Here is an 18,852-nt window from a genome sequence, read left to right as displayed (position 1 = left end):
GGGGCCGCGCAGGAGCCGGGCGGCGCTGGGGCCAGGGCCGGCTCTACCGCTGCGGGCCGTGCCCGGAGCCCCGCCGGCATGAGCGGCGAGCGGCGGCGGCCGGGCCGAGCCCCGCGCCCTCCCCTCGGGCCGGGCACGGTGGCCCCTGCCGGGGCTCGGCGGGACGTGCCGGCTTCGCGGTGCCGGGCGGGACGGAGCGCGGCGGAAAGGTGAGGCCTCCCCGGGCTGCGCACGGGTGGCCGTGCCCTGCGCCGAGCCCGGGCCATCCTTTCCCGAGGAGCAGGGAACGGGAGAAATCGGGACCTGAAATCCGGACGCTGCTTCCAAAGCAGCGCGGTCAGCGGTGTCTGGGGAGGGGATTCTGCCCCTCTGGAGCGCTTTGGTGAGCCCCCAGCTGCAGTGCTGCACCCAGCTCTGGGGCCCCAGCACGGGAAGGACTGGGAACTGTCGGAACGAGTCCCCGGGAAGGCCGCGAAATTGATTAGGGGGAATGAAACTCCTCTCCTGTGAGGAAATGCTGAGACAGTTGGGGCTGTTCCGACTGGAAAAAAGAAGTGTTTGGAGTGATCTAATTGTGGCCTTCCAGTACCTGAAGGGAGCCTCCAAGAAAAATGGAGGGGAACTTTTTACAAGGGCAGGTAGTGACAGGATAAGGGGGAAGGATTCCAGATGAAAAAGGGTAGGTTTGGATTAGATATTAGGAGGAAATTCTGTACTGTGAGAGTGGTGAGGCGCTGGAACAAGGTTGCTGGAGAAGTTGTGAATTCCCATTGTGGGAAGTGTTCAAGGCCAGGCTGGATGGGGCTCTGAGCAGCCTGGTCCAGTGCAAGGTGTCCATGTCCACAGCAGGGGGCTTGGGACCTGGTGACTTTTGAAGTCCCTTCCAGCCCACTCTGCGGATCTGTGAACACTGGTGCTGAGCTCTGTGCTGCGGGACAGCTTGGTACGTGTCAGGGCTCAGGTGCCAAGGGCTGTAACGCTAGTAAGCAAAGATATTTTTCAGGTGGGAGGCTTTAACCTAGACATAGAAACGTATTGTGCAGTTTTAAGGTTTATAGAGTGGATATTAAGTTTGTGAGAGCTGAGATGACCAGCCTGGGTAGCCACTAATTGTCTAGAATATTAATGTGACAATTGCTAAGCAACCCATAACTTTTGGGCAGGATTATGTGTCAACTTAAGATAAATATCCTTGAAAATTTACTATATGGGCACATCCTAAACTTTTGGGGAGCTTGCTAGAATGGATTGTAGACATCCTGTCTTGCTACCTTCATCATATTGGAAGACAAAAATATTGGAAATTTTCATACCAAGCAATGATCCTGGTGGAGTGGGTGTTTCAGAGAGCACCAGGTGAGTTTGTAAAAACTGTTTTCTTGCAGGACTGAAACTTGTTTCTTTAAAATTCCTGTTAATCCTTGGGGTTTTAGGTGATAATGCACCCCAAGGATAGCAGGTGTTTAATCAGAACACTAATTCTTGTGCAGGTTGTGTTTGAGGAACTGGCAGAGCTTAGCCTTGGTAAGAAATGATGGTCAGGGGAGCAAATTAGAAAATAGCTTGGATGCTGTCTTACTTTACCAGACTGTTCTGGATTTTTTTCCCGGTTTTGAATAATTTATTTACCTTCTGAATTCTCAAAATATAATGTAACTCTTAAAATATTGTAATTTTCTTTTGTTCTGGGAGAGAAACTCTTCATATATTTTTTCATTCTTCAAAGCCAGGATAATCTTCAAGGGTGGATGACAGAACCAACTGGCCTTTCTGCAGAAGAGAAAATAGAGAGTGTTCCCACACAGCTGATGAAGCATAGAAGTGAAGTTGGTGTTGCTTCTGAGGAACTTGGCTCAGCAAATGCACCTGCAGACCAGACAGAGCAAACTGTGTCAGAAATAAGACAAGACTGTGTATACAGAAGTAGTGGGAGACTTGAGAAGACAGATATGATTAAATCTCTTGTGATGGATCAGGATGCCTCCAGAAATTGTGAGTTATATCTGCCTGGGTCTGGTAATCATTCAGCAGTGGAGTCATCTGAGGAGAGGTAAGGATTAATTAAAAAAAATATTAACAATTTTCCTATAGAAAGGGAGGGTACTTTCAGTTCATGAAGGTGAATTTATGATTTTTTTTCCTTGGTATCTTTGGTTCAGGAAAATCCCATTAACTAGTTCAATAATTTAAGTATTTGCATGAAACGTCTTCCACTATTTTTTTCTTTTGTGCATGCATGTTTTCATTTAATCATTCTTTTCCACTCTTATTTTATTTTCACTATATTTTTCAAATATTTATCTGAACATCACTGGGGAAAGGGTTTAGTTCCCACATTATTGTTTCCACAGATTTACTTAACAATTGCTATGCTACAACAGTGTCACAACACACTTTCATCTCTGGAATGACAGTGCCTGTGCAGATGGATTGCACCTCTTGCCTACCTGGATTTCAAAACAACTCTCTTGAAATGCAGTACCTTGTTTACTCTGGATGTTAATCTGTCATGTTCTCAGTCTGTGGCTGCTTCTGTTTTGTCAACTCCCAGAAAGAAGGTGGTTTCATAATATCTGCAGAAGGGACATGACACTGCTTCCTTTACACCAAACTTCCTCTTTCTTGAGTAATCTCACTGCCTTGGTCAGTTGAGCACTTCTTTCTGTATTTTATGCTGAATTTATTCAAGGCTGTGTGGCAGAAGAGCAATTTCCCTGTCCTGACACAATTTCTCTCCCCGTGGGATCCCTTGTAGCAGCAAGTTTCTTCATGCTCAGAGGGGGAGGTTGGTGCTTTATATTTTAGATTCTTGGCTTATACAGAAGATAAGCTAGAGATTGCTGCTGTCACATACCAGGCTGTGTGTTTTTTTTCACAGTGTTTTCAAGGTTATTAAGTATTCTTTAAAGTCTTCACAAACCTTAATGGACTTTAAACTCTGCTGAGAAATTAGGCTTTGTCCAGTATCATAGGGTAACATGAATATGGACTTGAAACAAATATTTCTATGATGTTTCTTCCCACCAGATAGTACTGTGTTTGATACCTACTATATCTACTGTTTCTCTTTTAATTAATTATTATTTAATGTTGTTAAAAATGAGATTTCATGCAGCTACTTGAACACCTGAGTAAAAACTAAATAAGTTTTGTATGACAGCCCAGTAGATGAGTTTCCTGATATTAACCTACATTGCTCTTTTTACTAAAGATTCTTTGTTCTCAAGGGGGATATACACAGATGGTTTGAGTAAGCTAGTTTGGACATAAAGAAATAGAGCCATCATTTAGTGGTCTGTCCTTTCAAGTTTAATGAAAGTAATCCAGTTACCATCTGGCTACATTAAACTCTTTCTCACAGTCTTCCTAATTGCTTTTCCTCTCTTAGTGATGTAAGATGTGCCTTAATTTCTTCCTAGTCTTTTGGAGGCAGGCTGAGACTTGGGGTGTTCTTGAGGAGTAAATTAGAAGCTACTAATAGTAGTGGGCAGTAAGCAATAACCTTGAAGCCTTTTTCTGTTTATGTACTTTCTTTGAAAAACAGACTTCCAATGTAAACCTCTTTTAGTGCTATGCCTAAATCATACTAATATGGCTGGCAACATATGTTTTTTAGAAGTATTTTAATTGTGAAGCTGTGATTATTTTTTAGAAGTTTACTTGCTAAATGTAATTATGTGACAAATGCCTCTCAAGAATGGAATGTGAAATTTGCAGTCAGTTTTTTGAATTTTGTATGGACCTTCATTTTCAGCAGTAATGTTCCCATCCAAGCTGCAGATGCTGGTCTATGCACTATTCTTGTAGGGCATAATTTCCTCTCTCATGGTCATAACTTGACTTCAGAATGTTGTATGGATGCCCAGATGCAGGTACTTGACAATGTACCTTGGCCAAAAAGCCTGCATGATTTGAGGAAGGAATGTTTCTCTGTATTTCAGCTAGCCTGTAAGCTGCAGTTTGGATCATGGTGGAAATTCTCCTCAGACTTAGTAACATTCAAACTAAATGCAGGTAGTTGGCCACTTTTCATTGTATTCTGTCATGTATTCTGCTCACCACAAGGCAGGTTGATCAGTCCCACTGGTGTGTAGATACAAAGCCCTCTTGGGCAATGTGCTCTTAGCTGCGTGTATTATTCAAATGTGCAACAAATAGACATGTTGGCTTCTTTCTTTTGCAGATTTAAACTGTAAAATGTAGAAATACTGTAGAAGGGACTGTAGTATTCACTCAACCACAGACGAGAAATTCAGGCAATGGTTTATTACCAACCTAGTGACTGATACTGGAGGGGAGCAGTTGAGAGGGTTTACTAAACTTTTCTCTATTTTTGAGAGCTAATGTTGGTTCTATGAAAATGGGTAAGATGGAAATCAAATTGACTTGAAAAAAAAGGTAGAAAGACTTAAATACTATCCTGAGTTGTAAAAAGGGGAAGAGGTTGAAAAAGAGAGTAAGATTTGTGCTCTTACTTGTATGTGTTGATTTTTATTGCAGCGAGGAGGACATGTATCGTGATGAAGAAGAAATAGAGAGAGAGAAAATACTACTTAGTGAAACAAACTCATCAGGTACAATCAAACTTTGTGTGAAGTTTCAAATACAGTATTGCAACTCTCTGTAGCACTGATGTGTGATGTCCTGACACTCTCTCCTCCAGGGACTTCTGTGCATAGATGTCTGTGTTCAATAGCAGTTACTTGTGAGTGAATCAAAAAAAGATCAATTCTCTGGAAAATTAGTTGCTCTTAATATATCATTCCCTTTGTTTCTGTAGTTACTTTATGAGTGGATGTGAATTCTTTGGAAAGCAGTCACATAGCCTATGTTATGAGTGTTGTGCTTGAAAATTACTCAGTCATCATAGCAGCATCTGTTGCTGGCATGCCTTAATACCCTCAGTACTACCTGGTTTTGGGATGAAAGCTGTTGGGATTCCAAGGGAAAACTGTATCTTTTCTTTCTGGTGATGTTACTGACTTACTGAGAAAGATCAGTCCTCTTTCTCCCTTATAGTCCAGCTGCTGTACAAAGAAGAGAAATTTCTGTCAATATTTTTCTGCTTGCTAAGAAAATGAAGAGTACTTGAGTAATTTCTCCTCTTTGCCAATTAATTTTTGCAGAAGAGAGGAGCAGGGTGTTCCCTGTCTTGTTGAACTACATCATAACTTCGCGTGTAATTTTCAGAACAAGCTGATTTTATCCCCTCCCACAGCAATAATTGTGCAGGTTGTGCTGCCAGTTTCATTTGGCACTGAAGTTAATTTAAAGTGATAGTGTATTTAGAAATTTGATGTGCTTTGTACTTTCTGTTTTCTTTATAATGTTCTGTTGCATGTAACATGTTGCATGTTCTGTTTTGACAGAATACAAATTAAGTGTTTCACCTGAAATGGACATCATGGAGTATTGCAGGAAGGAATGGAGAGGAAATACACCAGCAGCAAAAAGGATGAGAAAGGTAGCAGTTCTATTTTTGTTGAATTCCATTAGGCTCTTGGTTTTTGTCTGCTACATGATTTTCTATGCAGACAGTCTTTTAAGACAGGAAATGCAGTAGCGGTGTTTTACATTGTGAGGTCCTACAAGTGGTTTACAACTGGCAGATGCTTTTCGTCATGCTCATTGCAAATGTGGTTTTAGCAAAGCTACTTGCTGATGATTTAGGGGTTTGATGAATACTGTCCTTAGTTACTGTTTTCAATTGAAGTTTTATGTTTTGCTTATGGACATAAATTGCTGATTTTGTGGACTGTTGAAGTGCAGAGCAGATTACCAAATTTTTGGGTGGAAAGCAGGTAACTGAAAGTAGTGAATTGCATGGGTTTTTAAAAATTTTTCCTGAGATTTTTACCAGTTTTTGAACTATTTTTTTAATAATAATAATCTTGACCTAGAATGGTAGAAAATAAAATTGTTTTGTTGCTTGAGAAATATAGTGCTATGTATGAGTAAACATAAAGATACCTTACGAAAGTCAAAAGCTCCCCATGCTTCCCTGGAGCGATTACTGTGAGACGTATGGACACACAGGACATGGGCCCTTGCCAGGGTAGCTGAGCTGCAGAAGCTGCATTTCATCATCGAGGTTTCTGCTACCACTGTGAGTGTGGGAACAGCAGGGAGGGAACAAATGTGCTGAGGCAAGTGTCAAGATATTTCAGTGTAAACACAAACTTGCCCTGAGGCAGAAACAAACTACATGTGCCATGTTTTGGGTAAGTAGCATCAACTAGTGCTCAAATTTCTTTGAAGCATGACTTGTAGTCTTGTGCGTGTATGTTGGATGTTTTTTGGAAATCTAGGTGAGTTAGCTACCCATATTTCAATGATGTTTATGTCATAAAGCAAATACCTCGAACAGTTATCTATTCGATTTCTTCAGTTTCTTGTTTGTTTTTCAGCAGAACTAATTTTTTTTTTTAATTTGTTACCTAAAAGCATTTGAACTTCCAAAAGGGGTAGTGGGTCAAGCTTTTTTTAAAATTTTTTAAATAGCATTAGTATTTGGATGATAATCTTCCAATACCTCTTATATTAACAGTTTGTGACCTTAAAATGTTTTATTAGAGATTTCATGTTGTTTGGATTTTGTGTTTTTCTAGGGATATGAAGCAGTCGCCCAGAAGTTTGCATCTATAAGGAGAATACGAGGTGATAACTATTGTGCTTTCAGAGCAACTCTTTTCCAGGCATTAAGCCAAGCTACCCAGTTACCAAGGTGGCTGCAGAGTGAGGATTTTACTATGGTATGTGTCAAACTGATCTGACAGTAGACTAATACTGGGTCTAACCTATTTGATAAATTTATGATCTCATTTCTCTGTTATATTATGTATATGCTCACTTGTCAGTATCCCCTGAACTGAGAAGTTGTAATGTTCAAGATTATTGTTTGTGCACAGTGATTCTTTTCAACTTGGAATTGAGTCTAGGCGCCCTTGGTCTCCAATTTATAATGGGTATAAATGTTACTGTAGTGCTTACTGGAATATCACTTGTCTGTCTTAATCTTGCTCTCTTGGTTTCTTCTTACTGCCTATAATGTGGCAGTAAAAGATTTTCCACAAGACAGCTGGCGATAACAAAAAATACAGACAAATTATTCTAACATTTGCGAAACCCCCAGCTTGTCAAAATTATAATATCTATTCTTGTGTGCCATATATGGTTTCTCTAGAAAGTGGAATAGCAAATTGGATGCTGTAGGCTTTGCAGAATGTGTGTAATTACCCGTGTCTTAAATGTTGCTTAAAATAAGGGTAAGAGCAACTCTAACCTGACATGAAGAACAGTTTTTGTGGAGCACTGATGTATGAGAAGAGCAAGGTATTCCCCTACAAGCAGAAGAATAATATTCCAGAAATTTTCTTGTGTCAACAAAGTCTAATTGAAAGTATTGGTGAATATGGAAAAAACATGTGAGAAGCTGCCTATACAAAAGTGAGGAACTTGAGAAGACTAAGGTTCCAGTTGTCAGGGTGCTGCAGGGAGTGTAAATGGTGAATGTCTGATGCACACCCTGTGTGTAGGGTAGCAGTCCAAGTAGAATCACACTGCCCTTAACACCTTTTTGCATCACTTTAGAGGACAACTGAAAAGTTCTCATTCTGGCCACTGTAATTTTTAAGTAAGCATCTTGTGATTATGTTTTTGTAAGTACTGATGAAATTAGTTCTGTGAGGCGTTTTTACAGCAAGTACATTGCAAAAGGGTGTCCTTTTTGTAAAAAACACATTCTTTCAGCTCTCAACCATTTCCACATTATCAGACTAAAGAACATAGTTTCCCAATGACCCTTTAAAGAGGAAACTTTTTTAAAATTATGTACTTTGAAGTTTTTAATGATGTTATCTTTATTTTTTTTTGCTACTGGTTCATAGAGGAAAATGTCATATAATAATTGGCATTTTTTAAAAAAGGGTGTATACCTATAAAACAAACTGAAATGATAAATTGTTATGGATCAAAGCAGAAGGCACATAAGAGGAATGTGTATACTGACAGCTGGCAGTACAAATATAACAAGTTTTTGGTTTTTATTCTTGTTTTTAATTTCAGATTGTGATTACATGCACATTTGGAGTTATAGAAGTTACTGGCATATAATTTTGGATTGTTTAGTTCTATGTGCACAGGATGCCAGTCTGGGGTGGGAGAAGATCTGTGCCTCTCTGACGCAGACTTGGTTGCCAGTAAGGAGAGCACATTACTAGTTTGGAGTCCTAATAAGTGAAAGTGGGTTGGTGGTGGCTGATGGCATAAGTGCTGCTCTAGCCAAGTATTTACTCCATTGTAAGACCCAAGTTGCTCTTCCAGTTTTAGCAGTAAAATGGATTAATAGATGGAGGTGAAAACTGGACATGCAACTGCCAGGATGCCCTTCAAGGGAGGTGTAAAAGCTCTGAACTGAACAGATGTGGCACATGAGCAGTAAAAGAGGCAGTTCTAAAGCTAAAACATGATCTGATGCATCAGCAAATTCCCAAGTTGTTTTCTTCTTTAATAAAAAAACCTGTCCCAGAGTGTTTGAACTGTGCTCCTTGAAAAGGAAAGAGATATTTTTTGGTGTGTTCTGGACAAAACAATTTGCAGTCCACCAAGACTTCAGGATGATCTGATGAATGTAATTTTCTCTTCTGTTGGTCCAGGAACACTTTCAAACAAAGTCACCGTCATCTGTCTGCTGTTGCAGGAGTGTTTTAATTAAAAAAAAAAACCCAAAAACCTCAAAACAAAATAACAAACAAAAAAGAAGGCATGAGTAACTTGGTGGGTAATTTTTTCAGTGCTTAGATATGGAAATAGTAATAGACCAGTATTCTTCCTGTTACCCACCAAATATTATAAATAGCCACTTGTGCTTGGTTATGGTCCTCTTACTATGATATCTGTTCAGAAGGATATACGAGGTATTGTTTTAAGGTGAAAACTGTTAATAAAAATAAAATATGGAGGTTGGTGGCTTTTCCTTTCCAGACTTTTAACTTAAGCTGCCTTTTCTTCTCTCAACTTCCAGCTTCCTGAAAACTTGCTGAGCAAGTACGACTGGATCAAGCAGTGGCAGCTCAGACAGAAACCTGGCAAGAGGATGGGAGAAATAAGGGATGAAATAAAAGAGTATTTAATACTTCTAAGGCAAAAGGTTGGAAAAGTATTTGTATATTCTTCAGTCACTTGCAGATAAGAAAAGTGAAAAAGACTTTTGAATGTGGAGAATTTAGCATAAGGATGCTTTCATTAGTGAAAGTCCCTTTTCTGTATGTATATTGCAAAAAAGTCAAGTAAAGAATGTCTGTTCAGATATGTGAGAGGCATCTGGTCTTTTATTATTTGCAGTAGCCTGATGCTGGAATTAATTTGCAAGCAGCTCTGCAGAAAACTATTAATTAGACAGATTTCAATGAAAAAAATAATATAACAGAGTAGCCTTCTGCCTCTATTATTTCTTGTATTTATTTGAAGGAATGGTGTATACTGCAGACAAATCCTTTTGCTATCTGGACGAGATTAAGGAAAGAAAAACACAACACTGAAGTAATTTCAAAGGAGTAGTTTTTGTTCCATTCTTATACAATTATTTCAGGTCATAGGAACATGATTGTGCCCTTAAATGTTCATACTATATTACCTAGCCTCATGCTTTCTCTCTTTTGGAACTCTGGAAACTATTAAAAAACTGCAGTTGTTCCTGTCTTACTGTAAATGCAAATTCTCTTTATGAAGGCTTTGAAGAGTATTTGGAATACTGCATTCAGCAGTTTGAGGGTTGGAATGAAATATGCATTTTGCGTAACAGAAATGTAAAGAATATGAAGTATGTAGGCTTTATGGCACAGGAAACAAAAAGGTTATTTATTACCTTAATGTGTACTGTCCCACAACAATATTTGTTCTGCCACCTTGCAGCAATTTCTAGCATCCCTTCCTTTTGCTTTGCTTATCGATCAATTTAAGCAAAATCAGACTAAGCCTAACCTTGATTGGGGTACAGTTGTGGAAATATTCTTGGTTGTTTTTAAAAAGGCACAAAGCCTTTCATAAGTTAAATTCTGAGTGCCTGTCTGAGCATCTGACAATTCACAAGTGACTTTTTGCAGCTCTGGCAGGGTGATGGCTGTTGGTTTGTGTTGTGTGTAATGGTTGGTTTGTTGGTTTTTTTGTTTTTAGTGGAAGAATATAAGTGAAATAAAGGGTCCTCTTGAGAAACAAGAAGCTTGTGATAAATTGTTTAAGAATGAAGAGGAGGAGTACAGTCTTTATGAAGCGCTGAAATTTTTGATGCTTAACACTGCCATTGAATTATACAATGCTGATAAAAGTGGAAAGAGAGTGCCTGTCTTCTCCTGGCTCCTGTTTGCACGGGATACATCCAGCAACCCTTGTCAGTTAATGCAGAATCACTTGAATCATATTGGTCACAGCGGAGGCCTTGAACAAGTAAGGAAAGGTTGTTCTTTAAAGTGTTATTTTCCTGTTTTGGAGTTTTCAGTTTCAAGTGGTTTAAGAAATTTCTCAGCTTTTGTTGGGCTGACTGAAGCACCTGGTCTTTTACTGGGAAGAATATGTTAGAACTGCTTGCTTGTAGTGAGAGTCTGTAAAGGCCCTCCTCTGAAACACCACGTTTTGTCTGATGGCTGGCAGGTAACATTCTTTGGGAATAGGGTTTGCTATTAATAGAACACTCGTATGGATCTCTTTAGTTGTTAGCTTTTTAAAAAATAACACAATAATAATACTCAAATTATGAAGACGATATGTAGCACATACACAGGTGAATTCTGATAAGCTAATGGAAGTTACTGTTTTATACAGGGCATAAATGGTACACGTATTACAAAAAAAGCCTCAAAGCAAAATGAGGAGTAGTTAATGAGCTGAATAGACTGAAAGATTTTGGAAACATCCATTAAAAAAAATCCCATTGAATTCATTACAAGTGGGACACTGCAATGAAGTTCACAACTTAATTGTAGATACTAGAAACATGGAAGTATTATGTTTTGGTTTTGTTTCTTATCTTAAAAATCTGACAACTGCAGAATAGATAAGACAGTTTGCTGTTTCTTTGAAAATAGGTGATTCATTGGTGACTTTTTTGCTGCTCAGTTTATGTTAAGAATATATGTTGCCAGTTTTTTGTGCTGACTATATTTGTTTATTTCAGTAAGATTCTTTGTAAATTGTTATGTAGAACAGGATATGCTTGTCACTGTAGTAGATGAAGTAGAAGCTTTTCACAGCTTCTTTTTCTGCATTTCTTCTCCTGTCAATGGGCTTTGTAAGGGCTTTCCATTTACTTTTATTTGGCTGGAAAGTTTAAAGTACACTGTAAGAGTGAAAGGATCATTGTCTGAAACCTGTTCTTGTCTGGTTTTAAGTGACTTAACAGGATGAACACTGATACAAAAGAATGTCTTTCCTACCTGCTTGCAGCAATAGGGCACTCTGTGTAAAGCAGTTTTTCTTTAGGGTTATTTTACTACTATGCCATTGTGGATTTGAGGACTTTGTTGTTAAATGCATGGTGTCATACAGGGGTATAGTGGAGATGAGAGAATGAATGAGAGATGCTCATGTATAGGACTTCTCGCTTAATAATTTTTGTCTTTGAAAAATTACATCTGATAGGTATTAGTTTAATATTTTTATGAGGAAAATCTTGCAGAAGGCATGTTGAACTTACACCAATATTTGTTGTTTCCAATGTAGGTGGAGATGTTTCTCCTTGCTTATGCTCTGCAGTACACCATCCAAGTGTACCGACTCTATAAGCACAGCACTGATGAGTTCATCACACTTTACCCCAATGACCCGGAGGAGGACTGGCCTGTGGTGACTCTCATAACTGAAGATGACAGACACTATAATATTCCAGTCAGAATGTGCCAAGAGACAATGCTGTGAACAAGTGATTGTTTGGCAGACAAACTTGTGCTGCTTATGGAGGTTTCTCATGCTATTTTGAAACAGGACAAGGACAAAATCCATGTGATTAAATCAACAACTTGAAATCTGTGTTTGGGAAGTTGACATCTGAAATAAAGTATCCAATAGGTACTATCTTAAGTAGTAAAGGTTTGGCAAGCATGGCTTTCTTTTCCATCAAAAGAAATGGAAGCTTCTGCAGTCCTTTTTTTTGAAGGACTTACTCTGAACAGAATTGCCAAAATGATAGATTTATTCATTTTATTTCTTTAAGTGAGGCTCTGTGGTAAGACATGAGCTAACTTTTTGCTCCCCAAAATAATGACAATTGAAATCTCTGGGAAAATAAGGTGGCAGTGTCTTGGCAGATCTTTTCAATAGTGCTTAGAAGCCATTTATATAAAATTGGGTCTCAGGAAGTAATACAATTCTTTTGCAGTCGGAATTTAATGCCTGCCATGGTTTATGCTATAAGAAAGATGTTACTTAAGTTTTCTAATGCTTTGGGGTTTTTTTTTCCTACATAAGTGTCTCTTATTTAGAAGCCAGTTGTCTGTTACACTGAAAATGCTCTTCCCCTTTCAACCCATGGAGAGGGACATGGCAAATTTGATAAGGGAGTATAAAAGTTGTTTGATAGTTGGTCACAAAGTCAAAGACTACATAGAATTCCCACTTAAATTATGACAAGTGATAGAAGGGAGCCACATGCCTGTTAACTTCCATATCTGTTTATATTATTGTTCCTGTATTGTTAATCCTCTCAGGCAGCTGCTCTAGAGAACATGAGGATTTTAATTTGTCCAGGGAGTTCAGTAGATGGAAATAAACTTCTGGTGCAGCTTACTCCTCCCAAGAGTGGCGACATCAGAGGTTCTGTTTCTGCTTAGTTATTAATTTTGCTTTAAAACAGAAAGAATACAGAATGTATCAGATGCTGGAAGTGCTGACAAATGTTTAAAAAATAATTAAATAATGAAGCATTCAGCTTTTAGATTCAAGTAGAAGTATGTCCTACAGATGACTTTTGGAGCAAGAGAGTGAACGCTGATTTAACCGAAATGCTGGTCATACACAGGTCATTTAGAAGACCTTCATATTTAAATGGGGTAAGGTTATAAAAACTTTTCATTTGAATATTTTGGAGAAAGTGGCATGCAAAATTCTTCTGTTCTAGTTGAAATTAATTTGTTAACTATTATTGTGGAAGGTAATATACACAATGAAAATGTGTTCTAAAAGTTCTGTTCTAAGAAAAGTTCTGAAATGTGTTTTAAACACATTAATGAGGCCTATCATGTACTGTGTTATATTTGTCATGTTTTTGTTGCCTTCTAAATCAATTAGTTTGTTACTGAAAATTTCTGGGAGCTACAAGGGAATAAAAAACTTAAATTCATCTGGCAGTATTTTATTTCTTGTTTTATGGCCTATACTTTAAAAATTTAATGTTTAAATTTTTGTAATCCACGTTGAAGTTAGTTTGTTCATGAAAGCTGTGAAGTATAGTAAACCTGTGTAAAAGAAGTAATTATTGGCTGCTTGCACATAGGCAGCAAAACCAAGTAATTCTCTGAATTCATGTTATCCAAGAAAAGCTGAAGAGGAGGAAAAATAAATTAACTTTTGCAATTAATAATTCTGATAGAAAAGTTGTAGTTATGATTTAATTAGCTGCAATTATTGAATTGTGGTATATTCTTGAGATTTAACATCTCTTTGGAAAGACATTGTCACATATGTAGAGCAGTGGTTATGAATGTATGACAAAAACCTCTAAAGCAGAGGCTTTTCAGAGGCTGAGTTTGTAGCCCTTAGGGCTGGAAACAATTCACATAATTGGCTTGTATCTTGAACTGGAAAGGTGGGACTGGGCATGAGGTGCTTAAGTCATATGTGTGACAGGAGAAGTTTTTTGCTAAAAGCTTCTCCTGTCACCACCAAGCTTTTATTTTGCCTTTATCCTGTTTCCTAGGAAGTTATAAAATGTGCCTGGTGCTGCAGCAGGCAATCTCTCCAAGCTCAGGCTGGGTGAGGCTCGGAGAAGCCTCAGGATGGTGTCGTGTGGGAGCTCCCCAACACCTGGTGTGCTTGGTTCAGGACTGTGCCTTTATTCAGACAGCTGAGCCCAAGCTCGGCCATCTCTGGCAAAGTGCATTTCTGTGTGACAGTGACAGCCCTCTCATCCAGATCTAGTGAAGGAGGCTGGAGAGCAGTGTGGGAGCTCCTGTCTCACCTGGATGGCGGATGTGGTCAGGGAACTGGGTAGATGTGAGGGAAGTGGGGAGAGGGAGCTCTTGCACTGTGTATGGAGTGCAGGGCTCAACTTGTCATCTTGAGTCCCTGGTGTATAAATAGTGTTGGTTGTGCAGCTCCTGCATCTTGTTTTCTTCTGGACATAATTGCCATTTGTTTTCCCACTATGCTTGCTGGCAGGACAGGACCAAGAATGTCTGAAGGTGGCCAAATGTTCTTCATGAATGCTCCCTTTTTTGCTTAATGCTGGAAGATGACAGGAGCCGTGTTCTCAAGCTGGCTGCAATGAATATTTGTGCTATGACATCGACTAATGTGCTCCAAGCCAGACACATTCAAAGAATATGTCCATTTATGAATTTCTTGAGGAGTACTTCAGGCTCTCAGAAATGGAAAAGAAATGTTATTAATTCCACAGAGCTGAAAGTGAAGCAGGAATTTCAGCATGGTAGAAGCCTCCCAAAGAAGGCATCTCTCTAGTCCCCTTTCCCCAGAGCGCTCATTTCTGCCTGGGTGCTGATGAAATTCTCTTACTTCTATTCACAGCTCCAGTGTAACTCATTGGGATGGCAAAAAAGCCACCCTGAAATGTACTGAGCCATTGAAGAACTGGTCAGTACTGACTAAAGATTGGTTTATCAGGGATGTTGGGAGGATACTTTGGTGTGCTGAGGAAGGAGGGACACACTGAATGTGATCACCAGGTGTCTCCTCTAGGGGACAGTTTGCCCAATTTGCTCCTTTTTGTAATTGTGGGGTTTGGGGTGGTGTTTTTATACAAGGTCTTTTCAGGATACATTTTCTTCAGGCTGTTGCAGCTGTCAGTGCTGCAGGGGCTGTAGTAGGTGGCCTCTACATGTGCTCTTCAGTGTCAGGCTTTCAGTCTGAAAAAGATTTCTTTAAATTGAAAAAACCCCAAACCTTCATCTTATTGAAATTATGTTTTCATATAGGCTGAACACAGTGGGTACTTTCCTACCTCCCCATCTCTTACCTTTCTAGAATCAGATACTTCTGTAGCCGCTTGTGGCTTCCTGGGATGGGACAGAATTCAGACACTGCCCTTGTTACATAATCTAAGATGTATGGTGCTCTTGTGCCTCATATATCTTCGATTAAAAAGAAAAAAGAAAAAGAGAAGGAAAAAAAAGACAAAAAAAAGAAAAAACCCAGCTACAATAATTATGAAACAAGTACCCTCCCTCTGAAACAGTCTTACGGTGCTTCACAGACCTTTCACTGCAGATGTTCACCTCTGGCCCGCAGCTGCCCCTGGCTCGCAGTGGTCTTGCAGGTGAGCCCAGGAGCCCCTCACTCGGTCCCGCACCGCCGCAGGGCAAGCCCACCCTCCCTTCCCCGGTCTGTCACCAGGTGTCCCTGCAGGCCAGGGGACAGCCCAGCTGGTGGCACCCGCAGCCCTTCCTTGCCGAGGCACAGCCAGGGCTTCTGCTGGCTTGTCACTTCACCGTGGTGCTCCCGCAAACGCAGAGCACGGTGCTGATACACAAACACCGACCGTGAGGAAACATAGTATGTCCAAAATGCTTTGCCTTGTGACCTAGTGATTTAGTGATCTTTGCCTTGTGATCCAGTGATCTCAAAAGACACGGGTTTAGCAGCATCAGCCTGAGAGACCTGCATGACAGGGTATATAAGCTGAAGTTCTTAGTGTATAGGTAGGTGAAAGACATTTTGAAGACATGTGGAGTGCTGTGAAATGAAGTGATAAGAAACTTGAGATTTTTCATGCCTTTACATTTTTAGCTTTTTGAATATCAAGTAGTTCATCTGCTTTACACCTAGAATAAGAATCTGCTAGTAGGAGTTGAAATTTGTAGCAAGCCCTCTCTTTGGCTGCTGGGTATCTGTTTTTTTTTATGCATTCATCCAAACCTTCATGTGATGTATTGGATGCATTCATCCAAACCTTCATGTGATGTATTGAGGCATGTGAGTCTTCACCGTCAGAATCACTCTGTGACGGTGAATCCTGAGCAGTGGTTCTGAGATAACCTATTCCTGCTTCACAAATGTGAGGCTTCGTAGTGTCAAAAATAACGTATGGTGAGAAATGGTGGGTTGGATTCTCACGTTGTCTGAGAGTAAATGAAATAACTTTTAAGATGTAGAAACCTGTTAGTTTCCAACTGCAGTTGAAGGTGCACAAAGCATAATTTATTTTTACTGTCCTTATTATAAAGGGGAAAAAAACCAGTTGTGGCTGAGATACTTACAAAGATTTAAAGTACCTTGAAAAACAGAATATTCTTGCCTGTACTGCTGTTAATGAGATGATAAAAATTATTTCTAGGTGAAAGACATACTCAGTGTAAAACTGAATAGGCTATATATTTAGAGATGGACCACTTGCTGAACTATTACTGTTGTCATTACTGTTTCTGAGTGTCTTCTGCATCTTCTGCAAGAAATTTTTTGCTCTTGTATAAAGGGTATGAGAAATAATAAATTACATTGAGCAAGGAGAATGTCCAGGATGGGGCATAAACCTGCAAAATGTGTCCAATTCACTCAAGATCTTTCCAGGCTCTCTACTTTGAATATATTTTTTTTTCAGTATTGCATAACATTTTGGCCTTTGTTTTATACAGAAGACCTGGTGTTTTGCTCAAGGAGTGGTTCTGCAGAGCTGAAAGCAAGAGCTTGGGTGAGACCCTGCTTCTTGCCCCTCCTAGGCAGGGTCATCTCCTGCTGCCAAACTTCAGCTTCTGTGCCAGTGAACTGCAACATGAGTGCTCTTGCATTCTGGAGGATTGTGCTCCTTTGGGGAAGCTATCAAGTAGCAGTTTAGAGCAGTTTCTGTTCTCTCACCTGAGCATGTCTTTTGAGTTTATATTCAAAAGGGAGACAGAAGAGCCAATAAAATTTCTTCACAGGGGTCATTGTCAAGCTTGGCCAATGGGATTGAAAACACAGAGGAAAGGGAGGATTTACAACTAAACCAAATTTCACCAAATTTCAGTGAGTTAATAGTTTATTTCCCTTGTTTAAATAGCACTTGCACAGTGGCAGGACAAGCTGTCTCCTGTGAGCCTCAGACTCTCATCTTCCATTCAGGCTCCCTAAGATCTTCTCCAGCAAACACCCACTCAGAGCATCACTGGCCTCCTGCACCTCCTGCAGATATTACCCCAGGGAATGGCACATGACTCTTGTGTACTAGCTTTTAGTATCTAATATTAGCATTGCTTTTAGACAACCAAGTGGTTCCACAGTGTTCATTTACAGATGAGCCCTCTTTAGAGCTCCCTTTGTTCAGATGTTCTGGATTTTGTCTCATCAAACGTATATTGCAAACATAAAACCTCTTATAATTACACAAAATAGTGCATTCTAGAAGGTAGTAGGTAGCTGAAAATATTATTAAAAAAAAAAAAGGAAGAGGAAAAATGAACTGGAGCAGTGCTTAGGGGTGTTTAAAGCAAATCTGTGAAAGCTTCAACAATCACCTTGTTTGTAAGGCACGAGGTATGAAAGGTCCAGATATCAATATAATCCCAACACCCCATCTCATGGATGATCATTCTGGTGTGCCTGCCTTCCCAGAAATATGTAAAACAACAGCGTGGAAAATTCAAAGGAAATAATGGTGTGAAGTTTCTTTTGAGGAGCTAGGAGAGAAGGTGTAAGATCTGCAGTAGGGAAGGCATCCTGTTGCACTGCTGGGACTGTTATCATCGGTAGGGCTTGCCACCAAGACCCCTGGTTCTTTAAAGAAATGCTGCACTGGAGGATGTGGGAATTTACCACCTGTGTATGGCAGGTGGGCTCAGCACAGAGCAATCCATTCTGGCTGTGAGTTTGGGAGCACTGACTCCAGCTGCCAGGAAAACGTCTGCTCACGAGATACAGTTTTTATGTCACCTAGAGGCAGGAGGCCCATTTCTCACAGCTGCAGAACAGCCAGTGTAGAGAGTTTATAACTGATGCTTGGCTTTCTCCTGGGTTGTCAAGCAGCACTCAGGCTTTGGTTTTCCTCCCTGTGGGTCTCCATGCATGTTGCAGGCACTGGGAGAGTGTTTGCTGTGGTCAACCAACACATCCTCATTCAGAAGTGTCATTTGCAGGCAATGGTAAGGCTTCTGCTCCCTTAGTGCCACACCTCTGTTAGTGTCAGCACTTCACCTGTCTGTGGTAAGAAGCCTTTTCCTTGGCACAGGATAGGTCTTCCCCCAGCAGCACAGATGCTCTAGACCTCCAGCAGAGCTGCATTCTGCCACTTTGTCACTGAGTTTTGGACACAAAAGTAAATGCTGTGCAGAAACATCCACAACTGGGAGGGTTTCTGTCTGGAATTGGGCACTTTCTCATCTGAGGTCTGTGCATGCCCTTTGGGGGAACAAAATGGATTATATTTCAATATACATCATTAATGGAAGAGCTAATTGTCATCATTACTGATGGAGGTCAGAAGAGGGGCTGCTGATGGGTCTGAGAGAGAGGAGACTACAAGACTACAAGCTAAGAAAGTGAAGCAATAATGCTATTTGCCCTCACACTGCATGTCTTACTTTTTCCCTGCTTTAGATCAGGCCCTAACTTTCTTAGGAAGAGTGAAATAAAGCCTACAAAGTCACTGAAAGAGAAAGCCTCATTTGAGAAATGTCAAACTGGCCACCATGTGACTCTGTTTGTGCTGTTTGGCCT

The 18,852-nt window shown here is 40.0% G+C and overlaps 1 protein-coding gene across 3 annotated transcripts; it reads left to right on the top strand.

Annotated features, from left to right (window-relative positions):
- OTULIN (OTU deubiquitinase with linear linkage specificity) lies at positions 1-13,330 on the top strand. 3 transcript variants are annotated; one of them, XM_030944046.1, is made up of 8 exons: positions 1-209; positions 1,727-2,050; positions 4,501-4,574; positions 5,370-5,464; positions 6,609-6,752; positions 9,023-9,148; positions 10,174-10,443; positions 11,716-13,330. In XM_030944046.1, the coding sequence occupies exons 1-8, from the start codon at positions 79-81 to the stop codon at positions 11,908-11,910; spliced, it is 1,359 nt and encodes a 452-aa protein (XP_030799906.1). In that variant the 5' UTR covers positions 1-78; the 3' UTR covers positions 11,911-13,330. The 3 variants fall into 3 exon arrangements, with proteins under 3 accessions (XP_030799906.1, XP_030799907.1, XP_030799908.1); XM_030944047.1 differs by having other exon boundaries at positions 10,174-10,453; positions 11,716-11,911; XM_030944048.1 differs by having other exon boundaries at positions 109-209; positions 1,731-2,050.
- The last annotated feature ends 5,522 nt before the right edge of the window (positions 13,331-18,852 follow it).

The sequence above is a fragment of the Camarhynchus parvulus genome, chromosome 2 (assembly GCF_901933205.1).
Source record: "Camarhynchus parvulus chromosome 2, STF_HiC, whole genome shotgun sequence".
NCBI lineage: Eukaryota > Metazoa > Chordata > Aves > Passeriformes > Thraupidae > Camarhynchus > Camarhynchus parvulus.
This window is presented reverse-complemented; position numbering and strand designations above follow the sequence as displayed.

Coding starts and splice junctions, on each gene's coding strand:
- OTULIN (XM_030944046.1), top strand. CDS start 79: ATGAGCGGCGAGCGGCGGCGGCCGGGCCGAGCCCCGCGCCCTCCCCTC. Junction 210..1,726: donor GGACGGAGCGCGGCGGAAAG/GTGAGGCCTCCC, acceptor CATTCTTCAAAG/CCAGGATAATCTTCAAGGGT. Junction 6,753..9,022: donor AGAGTGAGGATTTTACTATG/GTATGTGTCAAA, acceptor CTCAACTTCCAG/CTTCCTGAAAACTTGCTGAG.